At 38.9% G+C, this 17,677-nt stretch overlaps 6 protein-coding genes across 8 annotated transcripts in view; all 6 read right to left on the bottom strand.

Annotated features, from left to right (window-relative positions):
- The window catches only part of LOC111445564 (ankyrin repeat and SAM domain-containing protein 6-like), a 4,221-nt gene extending 3,266 nt beyond the window's left edge, over nt 1-955 (bottom strand). Inside the window, exons 1-4 of one of the 3 annotated variants that reach the window (XM_023084024.1) lie at nt 937-955; nt 738-825; nt 416-543; nt 54-103 (exon numbers count right to left, since the gene is read on the bottom strand). In XM_023084024.1, the coding sequence (XP_022939792.1) occupies nt 54-103; nt 416-543; nt 738-782 (223 nt within the window). In that variant the 5' untranslated portion in view covers nt 783-825; nt 937-955. Of the gene's footprint in view, nt 1-53; nt 104-415; nt 544-737; nt 892-918 lie in introns of those variants that run through there. The other 2 variants (XM_023084025.1, XM_023084023.1) reach the window with 2 other exon arrangements.
- A 907-nt stretch (nt 956-1,862) lies between these two features.
- LOC111445554 (ferredoxin-thioredoxin reductase catalytic chain, chloroplastic-like) lies at nt 1,863-4,892 on the bottom strand. Its single transcript, XM_023084003.1, has 6 exons — nt 4,559-4,892; nt 4,217-4,329; nt 3,574-3,623; nt 3,393-3,464; nt 2,497-2,557; nt 1,863-2,091 (listed from the first exon to the last, which is right to left on the bottom strand). Exons 1-6 carry the CDS (start codon nt 4,650-4,652, stop codon nt 2,047-2,049), a joined length of 435 nt encoding a protein of 144 aa, XP_022939771.1. The 5' UTR covers nt 4,653-4,892; the 3' UTR covers nt 1,863-2,046.
- A 471-nt stretch (nt 4,893-5,363) lies between these two features.
- On the bottom strand, nt 5,364-7,662 carry LOC111445639 (protein CREG1). The gene is made up of 6 exons (XM_023084148.1): nt 7,297-7,662; nt 7,014-7,049; nt 6,105-6,306; nt 5,942-6,020; nt 5,747-5,864; nt 5,364-5,612 (listed from the first exon to the last, which is right to left on the bottom strand). Exons 1-6 carry the CDS (start codon nt 7,476-7,478, stop codon nt 5,588-5,590), a joined length of 642 nt encoding a protein of 213 aa, XP_022939916.1. The 5' UTR covers nt 7,479-7,662; the 3' UTR covers nt 5,364-5,587.
- Nucleotides 7,663-8,608: 946 nt separating this feature from the next.
- Nucleotides 8,609-9,837, bottom strand: LOC111444634 (metalloendoproteinase 2-MMP-like). The gene is made up of 2 exons (XM_023082589.1): nt 9,312-9,837; nt 8,609-9,108 (listed from the first exon to the last, which is right to left on the bottom strand). Exons 1-2 carry the CDS (start codon nt 9,823-9,825, stop codon nt 8,675-8,677), a joined length of 948 nt encoding a protein of 315 aa, XP_022938357.1. The 5' UTR covers nt 9,826-9,837; the 3' UTR covers nt 8,609-8,674.
- Nucleotides 9,838-11,015: 1,178 nt separating this feature from the next.
- On the bottom strand, nt 11,016-11,810 carry LOC111445135 (metalloendoproteinase 2-MMP-like). The gene is made up of 3 exons (XM_023083369.1): nt 11,795-11,810; nt 11,523-11,762; nt 11,016-11,449 (listed from the first exon to the last, which is right to left on the bottom strand). The coding sequence occupies exons 1-3, from the start codon at nt 11,808-11,810 to the stop codon at nt 11,016-11,018; spliced, it is 690 nt and encodes a 229-aa protein (XP_022939137.1).
- A 22-nt stretch (nt 11,811-11,832) lies between these two features.
- Nucleotides 11,833-16,964, bottom strand: LOC111444635 (ABC transporter B family member 15-like). The gene is made up of 7 exons (XM_023082590.1): nt 16,683-16,964; nt 16,544-16,598; nt 16,273-16,451; nt 15,735-16,192; nt 15,099-15,639; nt 14,065-14,958; nt 11,833-13,339 (listed from the first exon to the last, which is right to left on the bottom strand). Exons 1-7 carry the CDS (start codon nt 16,938-16,940, stop codon nt 11,972-11,974), a joined length of 3,753 nt encoding a protein of 1,250 aa, XP_022938358.1. The 5' UTR covers nt 16,941-16,964; the 3' UTR covers nt 11,833-11,971.
- Between the last annotated feature and the right edge of the window lie 713 nt (nt 16,965-17,677).

Here is a 17,677-nt window from a genome sequence, read left to right as displayed (position 1 = left end):
ACATGTAAAAAAAAAAAAAAAAACAATAATACAAGTAGAGAACAGGCTTGTACCGTTTTTTCTTTGGCCACTTGAACCCCAATCAAAACCATCTCCACGTTGCCTGCTAAGAGAATACCCAACAAAGGCATGCAAAATTCAGAATACATATTCTAAAAACTATCTCAAAATTACAGTAAAAATGACCACATTTATACAGAATGAAAAATCAGTAAGTCCTCATTCAAATTGAAGTACGCCCAGAAGTATAAGAAGAACCAACTCGATACTCGATAAGAGCACAGAAACGAAGAAGTTCAACTCGAACAATACAGACAAGCCGGAGAAATGGGGGTGGGAAGAAAAGAAAAGAAAAAACGCCTGGATTTCAATGCTGCTAACAATCAATAAAGAAAGAGAGAAAAAGAAAACAAACCGCTTATTCGTGGATGAGAACAAATCCTCTGCATTATCTGCTGATCTCTCAATATATCGTTTTCTTCTTGGCACTGGTCCAGAATCAATATTCGATTGAGCGAAGTCAGAACCTCCTCTCTTTACCATCTGCAAATGATTCAATCATACCAAAAATAAAATAAAATAACAACGCAGCGTTCAACAATCGTCGATAACATCATTCTCGTAAAAATATCGAAATGGAAAAGTCTCAGCTCTCTTTAATTTCTGAAATAACCCAAACCAGACACTAAGAAACAAACTAAATGAACTCGTCAGTAGGTGCATATGCATTGGATTACCTGACCAGAGCGCCCGAGAGTGATGGTGACTTGGGGCCTCGACATCTCCAGGAACGAAAACTGTGAAACAATTGAAGCCTCGACCTATCTAGGTAACACAAAATGGAATGAAACCCTAGAATTAATGAACAAGAATAATCGAACCGTAAGGAATTGGGAAAGAAATAAAGAAGAAGATGACGTGAAAGGGGCATCGTACGGCCACCACTCTGGGCTGCCCGCCTGCAATCAGGTTGCCTCCACGAATACACCACCGATTAAACGTATAAATTTAGTAAATTTTATGATTTAGTTAACTAAAACCTAAAACTCACTTTAATTTACATTTCTCTATATTTTACATTTTTGTAAATTCCAAAATTAAAATAATATTAATAATAAAAGGATAGTTTTTTCATAATTGCTCGTTCCAAACTTTTAATATTTAAATTTAGATAGTTTTTTCATAATTGCTCGTTCCAAACTTTTAATATTTAAATTTAGATCATCTTAACCTTACAAAATAATATTTATCTGGGTGACTCTAAAATCATTTAACTTTTTTTAATTTAACGTGTAAAAATCTGAACATATAATAATTTTATAAAGAATATGACATCTGCTAAAAGATTTTTACTTCTTGTGTTCGATATTAGACCTTCATCTACATTGCTATTGAACGTCTTATCCATATTATTGTTTTATATCATATTTGAAAACAGAACATTATAAAAGATTCTCGAGAGTGTACCTACAGCCCCACAAACTAAATATTCATCATTTTAGAAAGCGGGAAAAAAGGATCTCTTTCCTAGTTGAGTCGAACCGAGTGTGCCTACAACCCCACAAACTGAATATTCATCATTTTAGAAAGCGGGAAAAAAGGATCTCTTTCCTAGTTGAGTCGAACCGAGTGTGCCTACAGCCCCACAAACTGAATATTCATCATTTTAGAAAGCGGGAAAAAAGGATCTCTTTCCTAATTGAGTCGAGGCACCGGCAGTGTTCTTAGATTCTAAGAAAGATGTAACAATACCCTAGAAAGCCATGATCCCTCAAAACTGCGGCCTTTCTTTTTGCAAGTGCTTTTTATACCAAGTATTCTACAATCATCAAGACTAAAACGTTACAAATACCATGAAAAACTGTAACAAAAGGGGGATTTAGTATCTAATAATTTGTCAGAAGCAGATATGGCAGAACCATTCATTGTCTCATCAGCATATAAGGTTACTGTTATTACATACATAACTATACTTGTATATTTCCACCCGTTCAAGTCAAACCCCAATATGAATTACTAACGAACACAACTAGTGGAAATTAAGGGTTACATGTTTGCTGTTGTTGCCCTGATATCTTCCAAGGAGATTGCCTGCAGAAAAGAGGAGTGAAGAGAAATCCAGGGAGAGCAGAAAATAATTATTGATAACAGTTACTGTGGATGATTAGCAAATCCAGCGACCGCAAAGCATGCTTAACATTCGAGTTTCAGCGCTAAAAGAATTTGTGATCTATGCCAACTTCACATTTAGATGCATTCCAAGGAGTAGAACGAGCTAGTTAACGTCGAGAGGATCAAACTTAAACAAAAAAAAAAATATATATATATATATATATATTTGAATTCTGTAATGGTGATAATGTCTAGTAATAAACCACGCACCGTTTGATAATTTAAATCATACTTCCGGTAAGCAGTCATTTCATTGAGATTGCTTCCAAAAATTATAAGTAGCAGAGTCAACCTATCAGATCAAGATTAATTGATAAGAATTACCTGATCAGTGCCTGCAAAGTCGTTCTCTGGAGTCAGGAAAAGCATGCAGTGACACTCTTTCCTGCCAAGAAAAACTTTATTTTCAGACCACATGCGTCTGATATGGAATAAAATGAGTAACAATGACCAATTGTTTACATTTCCTTGCTTCCTGAAACCATTCTAATAGCCAAGGGCCTTGAACGTCAGCTCGCTACCCTATTATTCTTGGGAAGAATAGCATCTTTCTTTAATCATATATAACATAAAACCAACCTTCAAACCTCCTTGCTTAAGTGAACAGCTTGGTTATGTGTAACTATGGAGTACCAATTTAATTTACCAGATTACCATGGGAGATAATTCTAAGTCACTTCATGAAAGTAAACCCCTACTCTTCATATGGGAATCTAGGTATTTGCTTTCAAGTTCAAGAACCTAGAACTGTAAATCTTGGCACCGATCATCTTAAAAAACATAATAATAAAATGTGTTTCCCTAATCTCTCGAGCGAATTACAACCCATATGCTGACGCCCATATTCTTCTTGTGAGATCTTGCATCGGTTGGAAAGAAGAACGAAGAATTCTTTATAAGGGTGTGAAAACCTCTCCCTAGCAGACGCGTTTTAAAAACCTTAAAAGAAAGTCCAAAGAGAACAATATCTACCAACTTGGACCAGTACACTTCTTTTCCTTTCTCTTTTTCTAAGAATAAGACTTATCAAGCTGAATAATCTTAATGAAGAACATTGAGTTGTTCAATAAATCAAGTGACAACAAAGTTTTATGAGTATGATGATGCTTAGAGAGGCTTGTCCATGATTTTACAAATTCCAGCTAGGAAAAAAGAAATTTTCCTATGCTATCTTTCAAATTTTTTGCACATCAGTCCTTAATTATAAATGCATATTATACCTCTCTCTCATTGGAACACATGGACAGTTCCAAAAACCTTGTGCAACTTCAGCAGGTTTGTCATCATAATGCCTGAAAAAAAATCATCAAGCTATTTGAATTTACATTAAAGATAGTATGAACTACCATTAGTTCTAGAAAAGAATACAGGACTTCTACAAAAAGCACGAGAAACACTAACCGGCAAGGACAAAGTGGTGCACCCAATGTATCTTTGTGATCTGCTAGTCCCTGTTTAGATCTAACATGAGCTTCTCTTACACTAATTACAAGTCAACGACATTCAATCAATTAATACAAGGCAGGGGTAAAGAGATAACAAAATAAAAGAAATTCACAATTCCAAGGTAACATCCAACAATTTCATCTCATGATGAGACAACTATTCAACCAAATTCATGATCAATATCTCACGTGTACCCATGAACACAAGGAGAATTAATACAAAGATCCATCAAGACAAGCCAGTAATCAGTTTGCCATAATCAAACTAAAATCTACCGCTGCAAACTTTATCAGCAATATCAAGAATGTTTAGTAAAAGACTATAGGCAAACAAATTTTAATCAAGTTAACGTCCACCTGAGAGAGCACAATCATATCGAAGTTTCTTTCCTTCAACTGCTTCACCAAATAATAAATTTCTGTTCATTTTGAGAACAATCAACTAGAGAACTTAACAACTCATTACGTGTAATCAATCAAATGTTTCTACAAACATCAGCAGATAAACGCAGTAGATAGACGCATGACTACATAAGTATGGCAGAAAAATGAAAATTTTGTAAATAAACAATTGGATATTGATAAACTGAGAAAAGAACCTTGATTACAACCGCAGTGACGCCCTTGTCCACACAGAAATACGTTCCTGATTTACGAGCATACTGCTCCGAGAATTTCCTCATTATTTCGACCGATTTCTCGGACGGTTCCGCTGAAATAACAAGAAAGAAAGAAATTCCATCCGCATTATCTTACAGTGCTCGACAAGAACAAGAACAAGAACAAAAACTTCCTAGTTCGACCTCTTCATCAATCAACAGTGGCCGACGCAGCAAGCACAAATTGGCTCTAGAATCTCGAGATTTGAACACATCACTTCCATACATCAAAAAAAAAAAAAACAAGATTTACAATCAGTTTCAAAATCGGGTTTAGTTTACCTTGAGCTCGCACGACATGTCGGTGACGGGAGTGGCCGAGGGGGGAACCGGAGAGTGGAACGGCGATATTGAACGAGGAAGCTTGTGGAATCATGAGGACAAAGCCGCGAAAAACGAGGAAGAGAAGAAATCTGTAGAATCGGAGGAAGAAGAAGAATCTCTGGATTTGTATATAGTTTTTTCTGTAAAATAATATTGGAACGGGTTGTAATGGAAATTGATTTACAGAGATGTAAAAGATCGATAGAAGTGAATTTTCTGGGGGATGCCATTGCCTGGTTCCCTCCACTCATCGCAAATATCAGCAAGCGATCTCTGGGAACCACTCGGTTGGGATTTGAGATGATTCAAGGCTATGGGCCCAGCTCAGCTTCATGACAAACCCATCCTTATCATCATCGGCCCACTTACAATTTATAATTATCCTTTTTTCATATTAACCTTTATTAATAGATTAATTAAAGATTAACTACCACTGGCCCGATAAGCTCGTTATGTATCGTCGTCAGCCTTACGATTTTTAAAATGAGTCTATTAGCGAGAAGTTTTCACACCCTTAAAAGGAATGCTTTGTTCTCCTATCTACTCGACGTGGAATCTCACAATCCACCCCCCTTGGGAGCCTGCATCCTCGCTTTGATACCATTTGTAATAGTTCTAGCCCACCACTAGTAAATATTGTCCGTTTTGGCTTGTTACGTATTTTTATCAGTCTCACGATTTTTAAAACACGTCTACTACGAAAATGTTTCCATACCCTATCCACCTGATATAGGATGTGGAAGAGAGTGTATGGCATGAGTAATTAATTAAAGAAATAAATGTGTTAATATCATAACACATTTATCAAACTTGTTACAAATTTATTTATAAATAATACATGATTGAAGACCCATCAGCAACTCTGGAATGTGGACAACAAATGAACGAAACTTTATTCTTCCCATAAACAATGATTCTGTATAAACTTTTTACAGTTCAAACCCAGGAAGCTGATATGAACAGGGAAGATCAGAGTGTACAACAAATTCATTTCATGGATGTGAACTCATTCCTGAAGATGTAAGAATGAAAAGCATCAGCAGACTGAACAGAATTCTTCTGATTAAGGACTAAATTTACAGAAACTGAAGTCTATTTAACTGGGTTTAGGATTGACAATCCTGGTGTTTTGATATTGATACTCACAATTTGAAATGTAGATATTGATCGACCGTAAGAGGCTTCGGCCCACCGAACCAATCGATCAAGAATATGTTCTCTATTACTAAATTGTAGAACCGAAAGTCGTGATCCTTAGGCCACTCTGTGATGAACATAAACAAGAAAAATAAATGTAATGTTGATGAACAAGGAAGGAAATTGTGGCTGGAGTTTACTTACTCTTCATCTCTGCATGCTTTGAGAACAAGGAAGTTTTAGCAAACTCTGCTTCTTTGGAATTAGGATCCACCTGCCTCAGCTGTAGGCCAAACAGTGATTTAAGTTATTCAAGATGGACAGAAGATAAAGTTGGAGAATGTGAATGTGAAACCAACAATTTTACCTTCCCGATCAACGTAATCTTCGCGCAAGTCGGGTTTTCGGGATCTATCTTGCCACAAGTGCCAATAGGGTACTCACTTAGCGTAAATGAAGCCCTCTCATCTGAGATTGCATATCTTGCAGTTGGGTCAAGAGTAGTTAAGTAGAAATATGGCGTGCCTCGACCTTTGCCCGGTGGCCCATCACTAAACGAAACCACATTCCTGCAGGAGCAAATATTCGCTTAATCTTTGTATTATTCTTCTTTCCTACTGCTAAATACCTTTCTTAAGTTTAGCCCCATTGTAATCAACAGATAAGTGCTTCGAACGAGTCACACACAGATATCAGAGGTCAGTGATTAGTTCAGAATGCAGGAGGACGAGATAATCGGCGCGAAACAATAGAAAGATGTAGCACAACAAGGATGTTCAGAATTCTAGATGTAAAGCTGAAGAAATGTAACAGGATGATTGTAGAAGATTGTTTGCTTCTTACTCATTAAAGCAACCAACAACTGATCTATGCAATTTTAAAATCACAAAGAAACATGACATGAAAACGAATCAACATCGTATTGGAGAGAGGTGCATGAAGTAAAATGAAATGAGCTTTTGAACAATATCCTATCGTTTCTTAGTTGAAAAATGGTTTTGAAACTATTCTCATCAAGGCACTCAAAATACAGGGGATTGAGCAAATTGAAACCTGTTTGGATTGACTTTTTAAGTGCTTAAAACTGTTTTAATCAATCCAAACATGCCATTAATATCAGAACAAATTCAATCCAAACATGCCATTAATATCAGATCATATTAATTTTGCTTACATCCATAGCTCAGAAAGATGTAAAAGATTCATAAAATTCCTAGAAAGCAGCTAAAAATCGAGGACAGCTTAATAGAATATGAAATGAGTAAGAGATGGTTACCCAAAAGGCGCTCCCCCGAAATCACTTGAGATGGTGCTGCAGAAAATAAACAAAAACAATGAAAATTTTGAGCAAATTTAGACACTCCACAAGATTTCAAGACATCGACTAATAGAAAAACAACAACAATCACTCAAAAGCTAACAAAACGCTAAATTCCTCATTAAATCCAAACGTCCCTTGCAAATTTACAGCCGAAAAAACTAAGGATCAGTCAATCAACTCGAATCAATTCGATTAAACAACAAAGAACGAACTAAATTGAATCAGATGCAAATTATACCTCAAGATTCCCCATGAATTCTGAGAAACCAACCAACGAGCAGTGGCCGCAGCATCATCCGGGTGGGGTTTAGAACTTAGAAGCAACCGACCCCGCACAAAAACCTGCAATCCAGCAAAAGAAGATGCCAAATACACAAAAAACAGATAGTAAAACAGACGATTGAAGATGCCACCGGCCATCTTCGGCTAGAAACCACAAGAATTCGGATTAACCGAGTATAGATTAGGAGTGATGAAGATGATGATCAATAATCCGAATACCAAACTGAATTTATACTCGAAACCCACTTCAACTGCAGAACTGGAGGGCCATTCACGAGTAGAACGAGTGCAGAAAGCTTATGGACTAAGTTGGACGGTTTGAGGAGAGATCCTGACTTGTCGGGCCGGGTAGCGGATTTCACCCGCCCCTAGATTTGCACTATTCCAGCTGGCGTTTCAAGTTTTAACTCATAAATATATTTCACTAATTCTTAATATAAAAGTTGATTAAAATATATTAAACAAAATAGTAATGGCTTTTTAAAATTTAAATGTATATTTAAAATATAATTAAAAATTTAATTTAATAAATTACTACAGCTCACTCTCCATACGTGTATTTTTAGAGTTTTTATTTTAAGTTAAAAAAATATTATTAGAAATTGTCAGAAGTTTAATTTAGGAATAATTTTATTAAATTAGCCAATTCTTTTCCTTTTTTTATTTTTTCTTCTATTTTCTGAATTTGTTCAAATTTTCCCCAGACCTATTTTAATTATTTAATTAACCTATAATAATTTAATATTACTTTACCAAATGGGGTAATTTGTATTAATTTACATCAAATCATTTACTCGATACATTGGTTGAGAAGAGGCAGCTGACGTACGGATTTATCCACAATTACCCACCAGAGCACGTGGGTCCAGTTATGAGAGCCTTTGAGACATGGGAAGCCAACACCCATTTTACATTCTCCCAGTCAGCCAGGGTCCAAACCGCTGACACACTGTTTAGCCTGGAGAAAGAGACGTGGGGAAGGGGTGTTCCTTTTTTACGGTATGACCTGGAGTCGGTGGCGTTGCATGAGATTGGGCATGCTCTTGGGCTTGGCCATACCCACGTTCAAGATGCCGTCATGTGGCCTACCATGAACTTTGGGTCCAGGAAGACTCGCTTGCATGATGATGATATTAATGGTATTCATGCTCTATATGGAAACTAAAATTAGAGGAATTTATTAATTGTATTGGTTTTTTATGCTATGTTTTTTTTTAATTCTATTTCACTAATATAAAATCATATTACTTTTTATTTAATGTCACATATTCGTATAAAATAATTTGAATTAAGTTACTTGTAAAAGAAGCAACGAATTAAGTTACAATAGCTGCTCAAGAAGTAGTGGTGTATAATGCGTTAATGCCTGCAATGTCGTCGGCATGCAAACCCTTGGTAGCTCCTTCCATGATGGTTGGCCACATTATTGCTCCTTCGACCGAGCTGTGTTGTAGGCCGAGAAGGTGTCCGATTTCATGTAATGCGACTGTCTCCATGTCGAATGAATCGGGAATGGCGCCGATGGCCCATGGCTCAACGGCGTCGAAATGTAATCGCCCATCTGTGGGGGAAAAGGCGTGGGCTATGACCCCTCCAACGCCGTCGAATGCTTCTCCATCTCCATGGTCGCCACTTTCGAAGCTTATTTTGATGTCGGCTGTTTCGTAGCTAGAAGCGTGGGAGAAGGTGAAGTGTGTGTTTGCAGCCCATGTCGTAAAAGCTCGACCCACTGGAGCTATCGCCTCTGTTGGGGTTCCCGGGAGGAATCCTGTAAAAATATACTCCAACTCCTTAATATTGAAATTACCAAAATTTTAGGAATCACGATCCTCTACAATGGTATAATATTATCCATTTTGAGCATAAGCTCCATGTATTCCTTATTTATAAAATCCACGATCAACCCCTTAATTAAACGTCATGAACAATCATATAATTTTCAAATTCATATAAATAGAAGATTGGTATTACCATAAGTGAGGTGAGATTTTGAAGCAGGCCATTTAGGGTTTCCATCAAAGAAAGCAAAGTGAGAAACACCATGGAAACGACCACTGATTTTCCTATGTCGATTCACCATTTTCTTACCCGAATTCATCCTCGTCTTGCCATGGAACACATCGGCAACCCCACATCGAGGTTTCGACATAAGAGCCAGCGTCGAGGCATCGAGAGTACCAGTAGCCTCAAGATTGTAATTGAGCTGGTAAGTTCGAATGGCAGACTCTAAAACCTCGTCGAACTCATCATCGTATGTTTTAGAATGATTTTGAACACGATTCAAGTAGCCAAATCGGCGGAGATATCGCTTCATTTGGTGGAGTCCTTCGACCGTGTCGCCTTTCTTGCATCCATTGAGGTTGTTCAGAAACAGCAACCCATGGGACTGCGCAGGGTATTGGTGAGAAGATGATATTAAAGGGAAGAGAGCAATGAGAAGAAAAAGAGAGGAAGCTAAGAATGACAAGGCTTGAAGAACTGCCATGGGCGATGGAGATAAGGGGCTGTGGTTGGGCTGCGTTGGGAAGGAAGGGAGTGGGGTGTACTTATAGAACACATAGGTCAAAACGAAGGTAGAATTTGTGATGCGTTGCAGTCAAGCGATGGCTCAAGAATGGGAAGGTGTAATAGTAAATAAACGTTTCTATTTTAGATTGGAAAGGAAGAATTGCCTACTTTCACTAATTTCTATCCAATTACCTCCTTATATATAATATACCATTAAAAAAAAATACATTTAAATTTAAAATTAAAAAAAAAAAAATACACTTATCCTAGTACACGTTTCAAAATTACTCATAAACTTCCAAAAGTAACGTTATAAAGTTTAGAGATAACTTATGAAGGGAGTTTTTGTCTATATTGATCGTAAAAACTTTTTAAAACTTTTTAAAAAAATAAAAAAATACACTTGCCTATCGTCACACGTTTCAAAATTACTCATAAATTTTCAAAACTAACATTATAAAGTTTAGAGATAATTTTTGAAGTGGGTTTTTGTCTATATTGATGGTAATAAATTTTTTTAAACTTTTTTTATATAGATAAAGAGCGTTAACGTTACATTTAAAATATAAAAAATAATTGTTAAATGTAAGGAAAATTTTGAATTTATTTAAAAAATTTATGAGGGTATTAATAAAACCTTTTAAAAATTATATATATTTATTTATTTAAGTTCGAAAGTTGAGAGGTATTTTTGAAAAATAAATTATAAATGATAAAAATTTGGTAAATTTTGGAGGTCGATATTTTCTTATGACTTGAAAAAACAATATTCTAGACTCTAAGTAGAACTTGTTTGAACCGTTAAAAAAACTGTATAAACTGAAATTATTTGTTAGACCCTTCTGGAGAAACTGATAAATTTCAAAGCAGTCATTGTGGACTTGGTCAAACCTAACCATTTTAATATTAAATAAATAATAATTCATTTTCTGACGCAACTGTCTACTCAGCCAGCTCATTCTTCTTAATTTGTTAGTATTAATATTCTTTTAAATACTTATAATTAATTTAAAATTGTATGTTTCATATAATACGTGTATTGAATTAATTTATTATATTGTTATATTAATTAGTTACCATAAAGTAATATTATTACATTAAACATGAATTAAAAATAATGATTAATTACTAACAATAGTTTGAAGTCAAAATTAAAAGCCTTGGTACTCAAGAGGTAGGAGTGTATAAAGCCTTGATGCCTGCAATATCATCGGCATGCAAACCCTTGGTAGCTCCTCTCATGATGGTTGGCCACATAATAGCCCCTTCGACCGAGCTATGATAAAGGCCGAGAAGGTGTCCGATCTCATGCAATGCTACCGTCTCGACATCGTACGAATTAGGAACCGCCCCATCGGTCCAACGCTCGACTGCGTCAAAATGTAACCGCCCATCTGTAGGGGCAAAAGCATGGGCTATCACTCCTCCAACATTGTCAAAGGGAAAGCCATCTCCATGGTCACCCCTTTCAAAGCTTATTTTGATGTCAGCAGTTTTGTAGCTAGATGCTAGGGAGAAGCTGAAGTGAGTGTTCGCAGCCCATGTCGTAAAAGCTCGACCCACCGGATCTACCGCCCCCGACGGAGTTCCAGGGAGGAATCCTAAATAAATCATGATATTAGTATAGAAGATGATGTAAAATATAACTCAACTTTATATGAAAACTAAATTTACCATAAGTGAGGTGAGACTTGGAATTAGGCCATTTAAGGTTTCCTTTGAAGAAAGTAAAATGAGAAACTTGATGGAAATGACCACTTTTTCTATGTTGATTCACCATATTCTTGCCTGATTTCATCCCACTCTTGCCGTCGATGATATCCGCAACCCCGCATCGAGGTTTCGACATTTGAGCCAGCGTCGTGGCGTCGAGAGCTCCGGTGGCCTTGAGATTGTAGTTGATTTGGTAAGTTTCTCAAAGAAAGCTTCAAATCTTCTGACTTTACCCAATTTGATTAACATAATTTTCAACTTGTTTGAACCGTTGAGATAAAATAGAGATATTTTTATTAATCTACCAAATTACAGATTAAAGATAAGACTAAGACTGTGGTTAAACTAGAGCTACCAGCTATTCTACAGTGCCACCAATTTGATTGAAACTCAATACACACACACACACTCTAATGGGATGTACTCTGCAAATTAACCAAAGCATAATAAGCTCCCTTTTCCCCAATCCCCATCAGCGACGAGTGATTCCCAGTCTCCACTACCTTCCCTTTATCCAAAACCGCAATCATGTCGCAATTCTGTATGGTGCTCAGCCTGTGCGCCACCACCACGCTCGTCCTCCCCACCATCACTCTCTCCAGCGCCTCCTGCACCAATTTCTCCGACTGCCCATCGAGCGCACTTGTCGCCTCATCCAGCAGCAGCACCGTCGGATTCTTCAGTATCGCTCTCGCTATTGCTATCCTCTGTTTTTGCCCTCCCGACAGCTGCAATCCCCTGTCTCCACACAACGTCTCGTACCCATCCTTCAACCCCGAGATGAAATCGTGTGCGTTCGCTGCCTTCGCCGCTTCGATTATCTCCGATTCGTCCGCCGTTTCTGAATATCCGTACACGATGTTGTCCCTAATTGTTCCGGCGAACAGCGTCGGCTCTTGGCTCACTAATGCGATGCGTTTTCTTAGCGTTCGGAGATGATACGATTTTAAATCGCGACCGTCGAGTTGGATCGTTCCTTTAATCGGGTCGTAGAATCGCTCCACCAGCCCGATTATGGTGGATTTTCCCGACCCACTTTGCCCAACCAACGCCGTGGATTTACCTGCCTCGATTTTGATTGAAAACCCACGGAATATCATCGCGTCCGGTCGAGCAGGGTAAGCGAAATCCACTTTTGTGAATTCGATTCGGCCGGTTAATTTATCCGGTTTGTATCCTTCTGGGTTGTCCGGTTCGATTTTGGTCATCCGGTCCAAAACGTCGAAAACCGAACTGACCACGCCGAACCCTTTGGCAAGATCTGAGGTCATGCTGCCAGCGTCGGCGATGACACGGCCGATGCTAACCAAAACCATGAAGGTTTGGAAGACACCTTTAGCAGTGGTTTCGCCTTGGGATATTAACTTGCTGCCGTACCAGAAGTTCAAAGCCCATGTACAAATGGTGAGGCTTTGGGAGCAGCCGAGTCCAATTCCGGCATACCACGATTGCTTAATGCCTTGTCGGGTTGGGCCTTCTTGCGCCTTCTCGAGCATTTTAAGGATGCGGTCTTGTGAAGAGAAGGCCGTGACGGTTCGGAGGTTGGAGACAGCCTCTGCGGCGAGCTTACTGCACTGTTCTTGGGATTTGGTGGCGTTTTTGGACATCTTCCGTAGGAGTACTTGTCTTGTGTAGTAGCAGCTAATTACTGCTGGTTGGGCTGCGATTACTACAAGCGCCAGCCTCCATGAAATTATAAGCCCCATTGTGAATGCTACTATTACTGCTGAAATGGTTTGCATAATTAGAGCCATTCTATCGCCCACTAAGGATCGAACCTGCCCAAAAAGGAGCTCCCGGTCATACTTCAATACAAATTCATTGTAAATAAATGGGTTTTTGTAGCCTACCTCTACCCATATTGTTGGGACTTTTCCTCCTATGTTTTTGGATCAAATATTGTCCTCTTTGGACTTTCCCTCTTATTCTTCCCTTCAAAATTTTAAAATGCATGCATATATTAGGGAGAGGTTTCCACGTCCTTACAAAGAAAGTTTGGTTTCCCTCTCCAACTAATGTGAGAACTCAAAATTCATCCCACTTGTGAGCCTGTTGTTCTTGCTCGCATACGGCTTGGTGTGTTGGCTTTGATACCACAATAGTTCAAGCCCACAACCCAGTAGATATTGTCCTCTTCGGACTTTTCTTTATGGGCTTCCCCTAAAGTTTTGAACACGCTTCTACTGGGGAGAGGTTTACACATCCTTACAAGAAATGTTTCATTCCCTTTTCCAACCAATGTGGGAACTAAGTCATCAGCGAAGGATTCAACCGATCGCTTAGTGAGGCTTAGCCAACAACACGTGCCTTTCGGGGCCAAAAAGCCCCTACAGCGGGTTGGCAATCAAGCGATGGGCCCATGTATCGCTTCTAGCCCAGATTCTAGAGGCGTTCGGTCATAATCCAACGCACAATAACCAATTATGTGAATCAACTGTTCTTCTTATGCTAGGCTGAATTACTATTGTGACACAATCATGAGTAGGGTGAAACGGGTTTTTACCATGTTGGCATCTTGAGAGAGTCGGGTGCAAATTGCGCCACTAGAATTCTCGTCCTGATCGAACCAACCAACTTCGAAAGTAAGGATCTTCGAGAACATCATCTCTCGAATTCTTTTGGTGAGATATTCTCCCATGTAAGCGAAGTTGTAATGTTCGCAAACGTTGACGAGGAAAGTGAACATAGCCAACCCAACAAACCCAAGCGCATAAGTCCTCGTCTTGGTTTTAATCTCCTCGTGACTTGTTAAAAAATACACTGAAACCACCGATCCCATCAAGAACGCGTACACAGGCTGCACAGCGCCGAACAGCATCGCTGAAATGCACCCCATTATAGCTTGCTTCCATTCCGGCAGGTTCAAAGCCAGAAGTCTCCTAAACGATGGCTTTGGGAGCTTTTGTTTATTCTCGATAACGGTAGTTTCGTCAACTGGGTTTGACCCGACCGAGTTTACAGAGCTGGAGGGGCTAAGGAAGGAGAGGCGGCGGCTGCCAAAGCTTCTGATTTTGTCGAGGTGGGGTGTGGAAGATGAGGAGGGTTCGTTGGGGGATTGGTTCTGCGCCGCGGTTTGTTGAAGGTGGACGAGGGAGGTGTAAAGGCCGGTTTGGTTTTGGATGAGGTCATTGTGAGACCCTGTTTCCATGACTCTGCCTTTTTGGATAACGGCGATGAGGTCGGCGTTGCGGATGGTGGAGAGTCGGTGAGCAATAATGATGGTGGTGCGGCCGATGGCGGCTTCGTCGAGTGCCTCTTGGACGACACGCTCTGATTCCGAGTCCAAGGCGCTGGTGGCTTCGTCCAAGAGCAGGATTCGTGGACGCTTGATTATGGCTCGAGCTATGGCGATCCTCTGCTTTTGTCCTCCTGACATTTGTACTCCTCTTTCTCCCACCTGTTTTTCAACTTCAAATTATTATTAAAATAGCAAATGATTTGACGTTCCAACACTTTTATCCTACTTCTAAAGGAATACTTCTTTGTTCCACATCTAAAAATTGTATTGACATGATTATGTTAAAGCCCATACTTTACCTGTGTGTCATATCCTTCCGGAAACAGAGAAATAAAATTATGAGCGTTAGAAGCTTTAGCAGCTTCGATGATCTCATCCATGGTGGCATCCTCCTTTCCAAAAAGAATATTCTCTTTAATGGAAGTGGCAAAAAGGGCAGGCTCTTGACTAACCAGACCCATTTGGGACCTCAGCCATTTCAATTGCAGCTTCTCAATCCCCACTCCGTCCATCAGAATGCTCCCTCCCAATGGGTCGTAAAATCTCTGCAGCAAAGAGATGACGGTGGACTTGCCAGAGCCGCTGCCACCGACGAGGGCAATGGTGCGACCGGCGGGAATTGTGATGGTCAGATCCTTCAGAATTATGGTCTCCGGGCGAGACGGGTACGCGAATTGGACGTTGTTGAATTGGACCTCGCCGGAGACATTTTCGAGGATTTGACCTTCCATGTCGGCGGAGTCGATTTTAGGGACTCTGTTTATGATCTCCATGATTCGCTCCCCCGCCGCGATTGCCTCGGAAAAGTATTGAACGTTGGAAAAACTCGTACCAACAGCCCTGTCATTTCGTTAATTTCCCATGCAAATATTAGTTTTTAACAACAAATTGACGAGAGAGAGAGAGAGAGAGAGAATTTAGGGTTGAGTTCTTACAATCCGCCGACGGCAATGGTAACTCCAACGGCATAAACAGTCCCACCTTGAGCGCCATGGTACATAACCATTCGACTTCCATACCAAGCCATGAATGCCCAAATTGCAAACGAAACTCCATTACTTCCGATAGCCAAACCTTTAGAAAGTCCCTGTTTTAGGCCCAACTTCACCGAAGTTTCCAACGCCGACGAATAATCCGATTTAATCTTATCTTCTCCAGCGTAGGCATACACAGTTCTAATCGAAGAAACCGCCTGCTCTGCTACCATTCCGGCCTTCTTATACCCTTCCATGCTTTCTCTCGCGAAACCCATCAAGGTTTTGCCGTAAAGAAGACCGGGGATCAATAACAAGAGCGCGAACGGTAATCCCACCAACGCCTGCTGCCATAAAAGTATAAACCCGACAATGTAGCTTCCAAGAAATGTGGCCATGTTCATCAAAAAGTTCGGTATCTGGATAGATTCCCGACAACCCATGTCAAATAATATAAAATTTTGACTAAATTATAAAAATGGAAAAAGAAAGCTTTAACCTTTTCGCTCAAAACGTCTTGAATCACTAAGGTGTCACTGGAAACAGAGGCGATAACTTCGGAGGTGCCGGTGACATGCATATCGAAATACCCAACATCTTGCCGGAGAACTGCTTTAAGATATCTCGCTCTCATTCTCGCCGTCTGTCGCTCGCCGGTTCTCGTCCAGCAATATCCTTCTGAAAAAAGTGAAACAGAGCAAAAACGTAAGTATATTTAGAGAGCCTCTGAGTTGAAACAATTGAAAGAATTCAAAGAATTCCAAACCCACCGAGAAAGCTAACCACAAAAGCCCCACAAGCAACGTACAACAGAATCGCTGCATTCTGTCGCCAATGAAAGAACAATTTGATCAAAATAAATTTAGAAAGTCACAGAGTTTTCATAGAAATGAATTGAAAGAAGAGTACTCTGTCGATGGTGTGAAGAAAAAGATGCATGTTGGCGGTGGAAGCGGAAATTTTAGAGGTATTGCCGATGCTGTTCATGAGGCGGCTACCGACGAGCAAAACCACAGGTCTGGTGAAGCCGTCGCCCAAAGCTCCGATGAACCCCAAAGTCATGAGCAATATGTCGACGGCGTCGGCGTGCATGAAAATCCCCTTTATACCCCCACTCCTCTTCTTCTTACTATTGCTTCTCTCCAAAATTCCACTTTTCTCCCCCATTTTTTTTATTTTCTCGGAATCCAAACAGAACCACCGCCGAGAAAATTCCCACAAGGAAGCAGTCGGAGTAGTTGTGGTTACGTGTGTTCGACCCCGCAAGGACCTGTTTATATACCTCACTCCCACCTGATGTAACTTTCTTAAATTTTCATTTTCATGCTTTTAAATAATTTTCTTTTTTGAACTTCTTTAATTTTCTTACTTCCAATTTTGAATAGTTTAATTTATATAATAATTTAATCTCCAAAATTTAATTTTATTACAAATGATTTAATTCTCTAATTAATTTATCTACCTCCTTCCGTTAACAGATTTCATTAAATTCCTTTATTTAGATTATCATCAATTATTCCTACTCCCGAAATTTGTTATTAATATAATTTAGGTTCACGTTTAGGGTTTAAAATTTTAAGTACCAAAATCAACTTAAGCATGCTACGTTATCCATTCAATTAAACAAAACATAAAGTTCATATATTAATAAATGAAAAAAAGAAAATCCTATAGTTTATGTAATTATTACTGAATTTTTTAAAATAATGTTTATGTGAAATATTATTATTATTATTATTATTATTTGATGTATTTATGTTTTGTAACAAGATTCAAAATATTATGGATGGGCAAAAAGTTCAGATTTTATACTATTTTTAGTGTTCAAAATATTGCTTTACGTGTATTTATTTATTTATTTATTTATTTTTTAAAATTTTAATGCTTAAAATCGTATTTCTTGT

The sequence above is a fragment of the Cucurbita moschata genome, unplaced genomic scaffold, assembly GCF_002738365.1.
Source record: "Cucurbita moschata cultivar Rifu unplaced genomic scaffold, Cmos_1.0 Cmo_Scf00007, whole genome shotgun sequence".
In the NCBI taxonomy this organism is placed as follows: Eukaryota; Viridiplantae; Streptophyta; class Magnoliopsida; order Cucurbitales; family Cucurbitaceae; genus Cucurbita; species Cucurbita moschata.
The sequence above is the reverse complement of the archived record's forward strand: the minus strand, read 5'-3'. Positions and strand labels throughout refer to the sequence as shown.

Coding starts and splice junctions, on each gene's coding strand:
- LOC111444635 (XM_023082590.1), bottom strand. CDS start 16,940: ATGGGGGAGAAAAGTGGAATTTTGGAGAGAAGCAATAGTAAGAAGAAG. Junction 16,452..16,543: donor TTTTGTGGTTAGCTTTCTCG/GTGGGTTTGGAA, acceptor CACTTTTTTCAG/AAGGATATTGCTGGACGAGA. Junction 14,959..15,098: donor CGGAAGGATATGACACACAG/GTAAAGTATGGG, acceptor GTTGAAAAACAG/GTGGGAGAAAGAGGAGTACA.
- LOC111445639 (XM_023084148.1), bottom strand. CDS start 7,478: ATGGCCGGTGGCATCTTCAATCGTCTGTTTTACTATCTGTTTTTTGTG. Junction 7,050..7,296: donor AATTCATGGGGAATCTTGAG/GTATAATTTGCA, acceptor TATTTTCTGCAG/CACCATCTCAAGTGATTTCG. Junction 5,613..5,746: donor CAATATCTACATTTCAAATT/GTGAGTATCAAT, acceptor TTACATCTTCAG/GAATGAGTTCACATCCATGA.
- LOC111445554 (XM_023084003.1), bottom strand. CDS start 4,652: ATGATTCCACAAGCTTCCTCGTTCAATATCGCCGTTCCACTCTCCGGT. Junction 4,330..4,558: donor ACATGTCGTGCGAGCTCAAG/GTAAACTAAACC, acceptor TTGTTATTTCAG/CGGAACCGTCCGAGAAATCG. Junction 3,624..4,216: donor TCACTGCGGTTGTAATCAAG/GTTCTTTTCTCA, acceptor AGATCTAAACAG/GGACTAGCAGATCACAAAGA.
- LOC111445135 (XM_023083369.1), bottom strand. Junction 11,450..11,522: donor CAAGTCTCACCTCACTTATG/GTAAATTTAGTT, acceptor TGATTTATTTAG/GATTCCTCCCTGGAACTCCG.
- LOC111444634 (XM_023082589.1), bottom strand. CDS start 9,825: ATGGCAGTTCTTCAAGCCTTGTCATTCTTAGCTTCCTCTCTTTTTCTT. Junction 9,109..9,311: donor AAAATCTCACCTCACTTATG/GTAATACCAATC, acceptor ATATTTTTACAG/GATTCCTCCCGGGAACCCCA.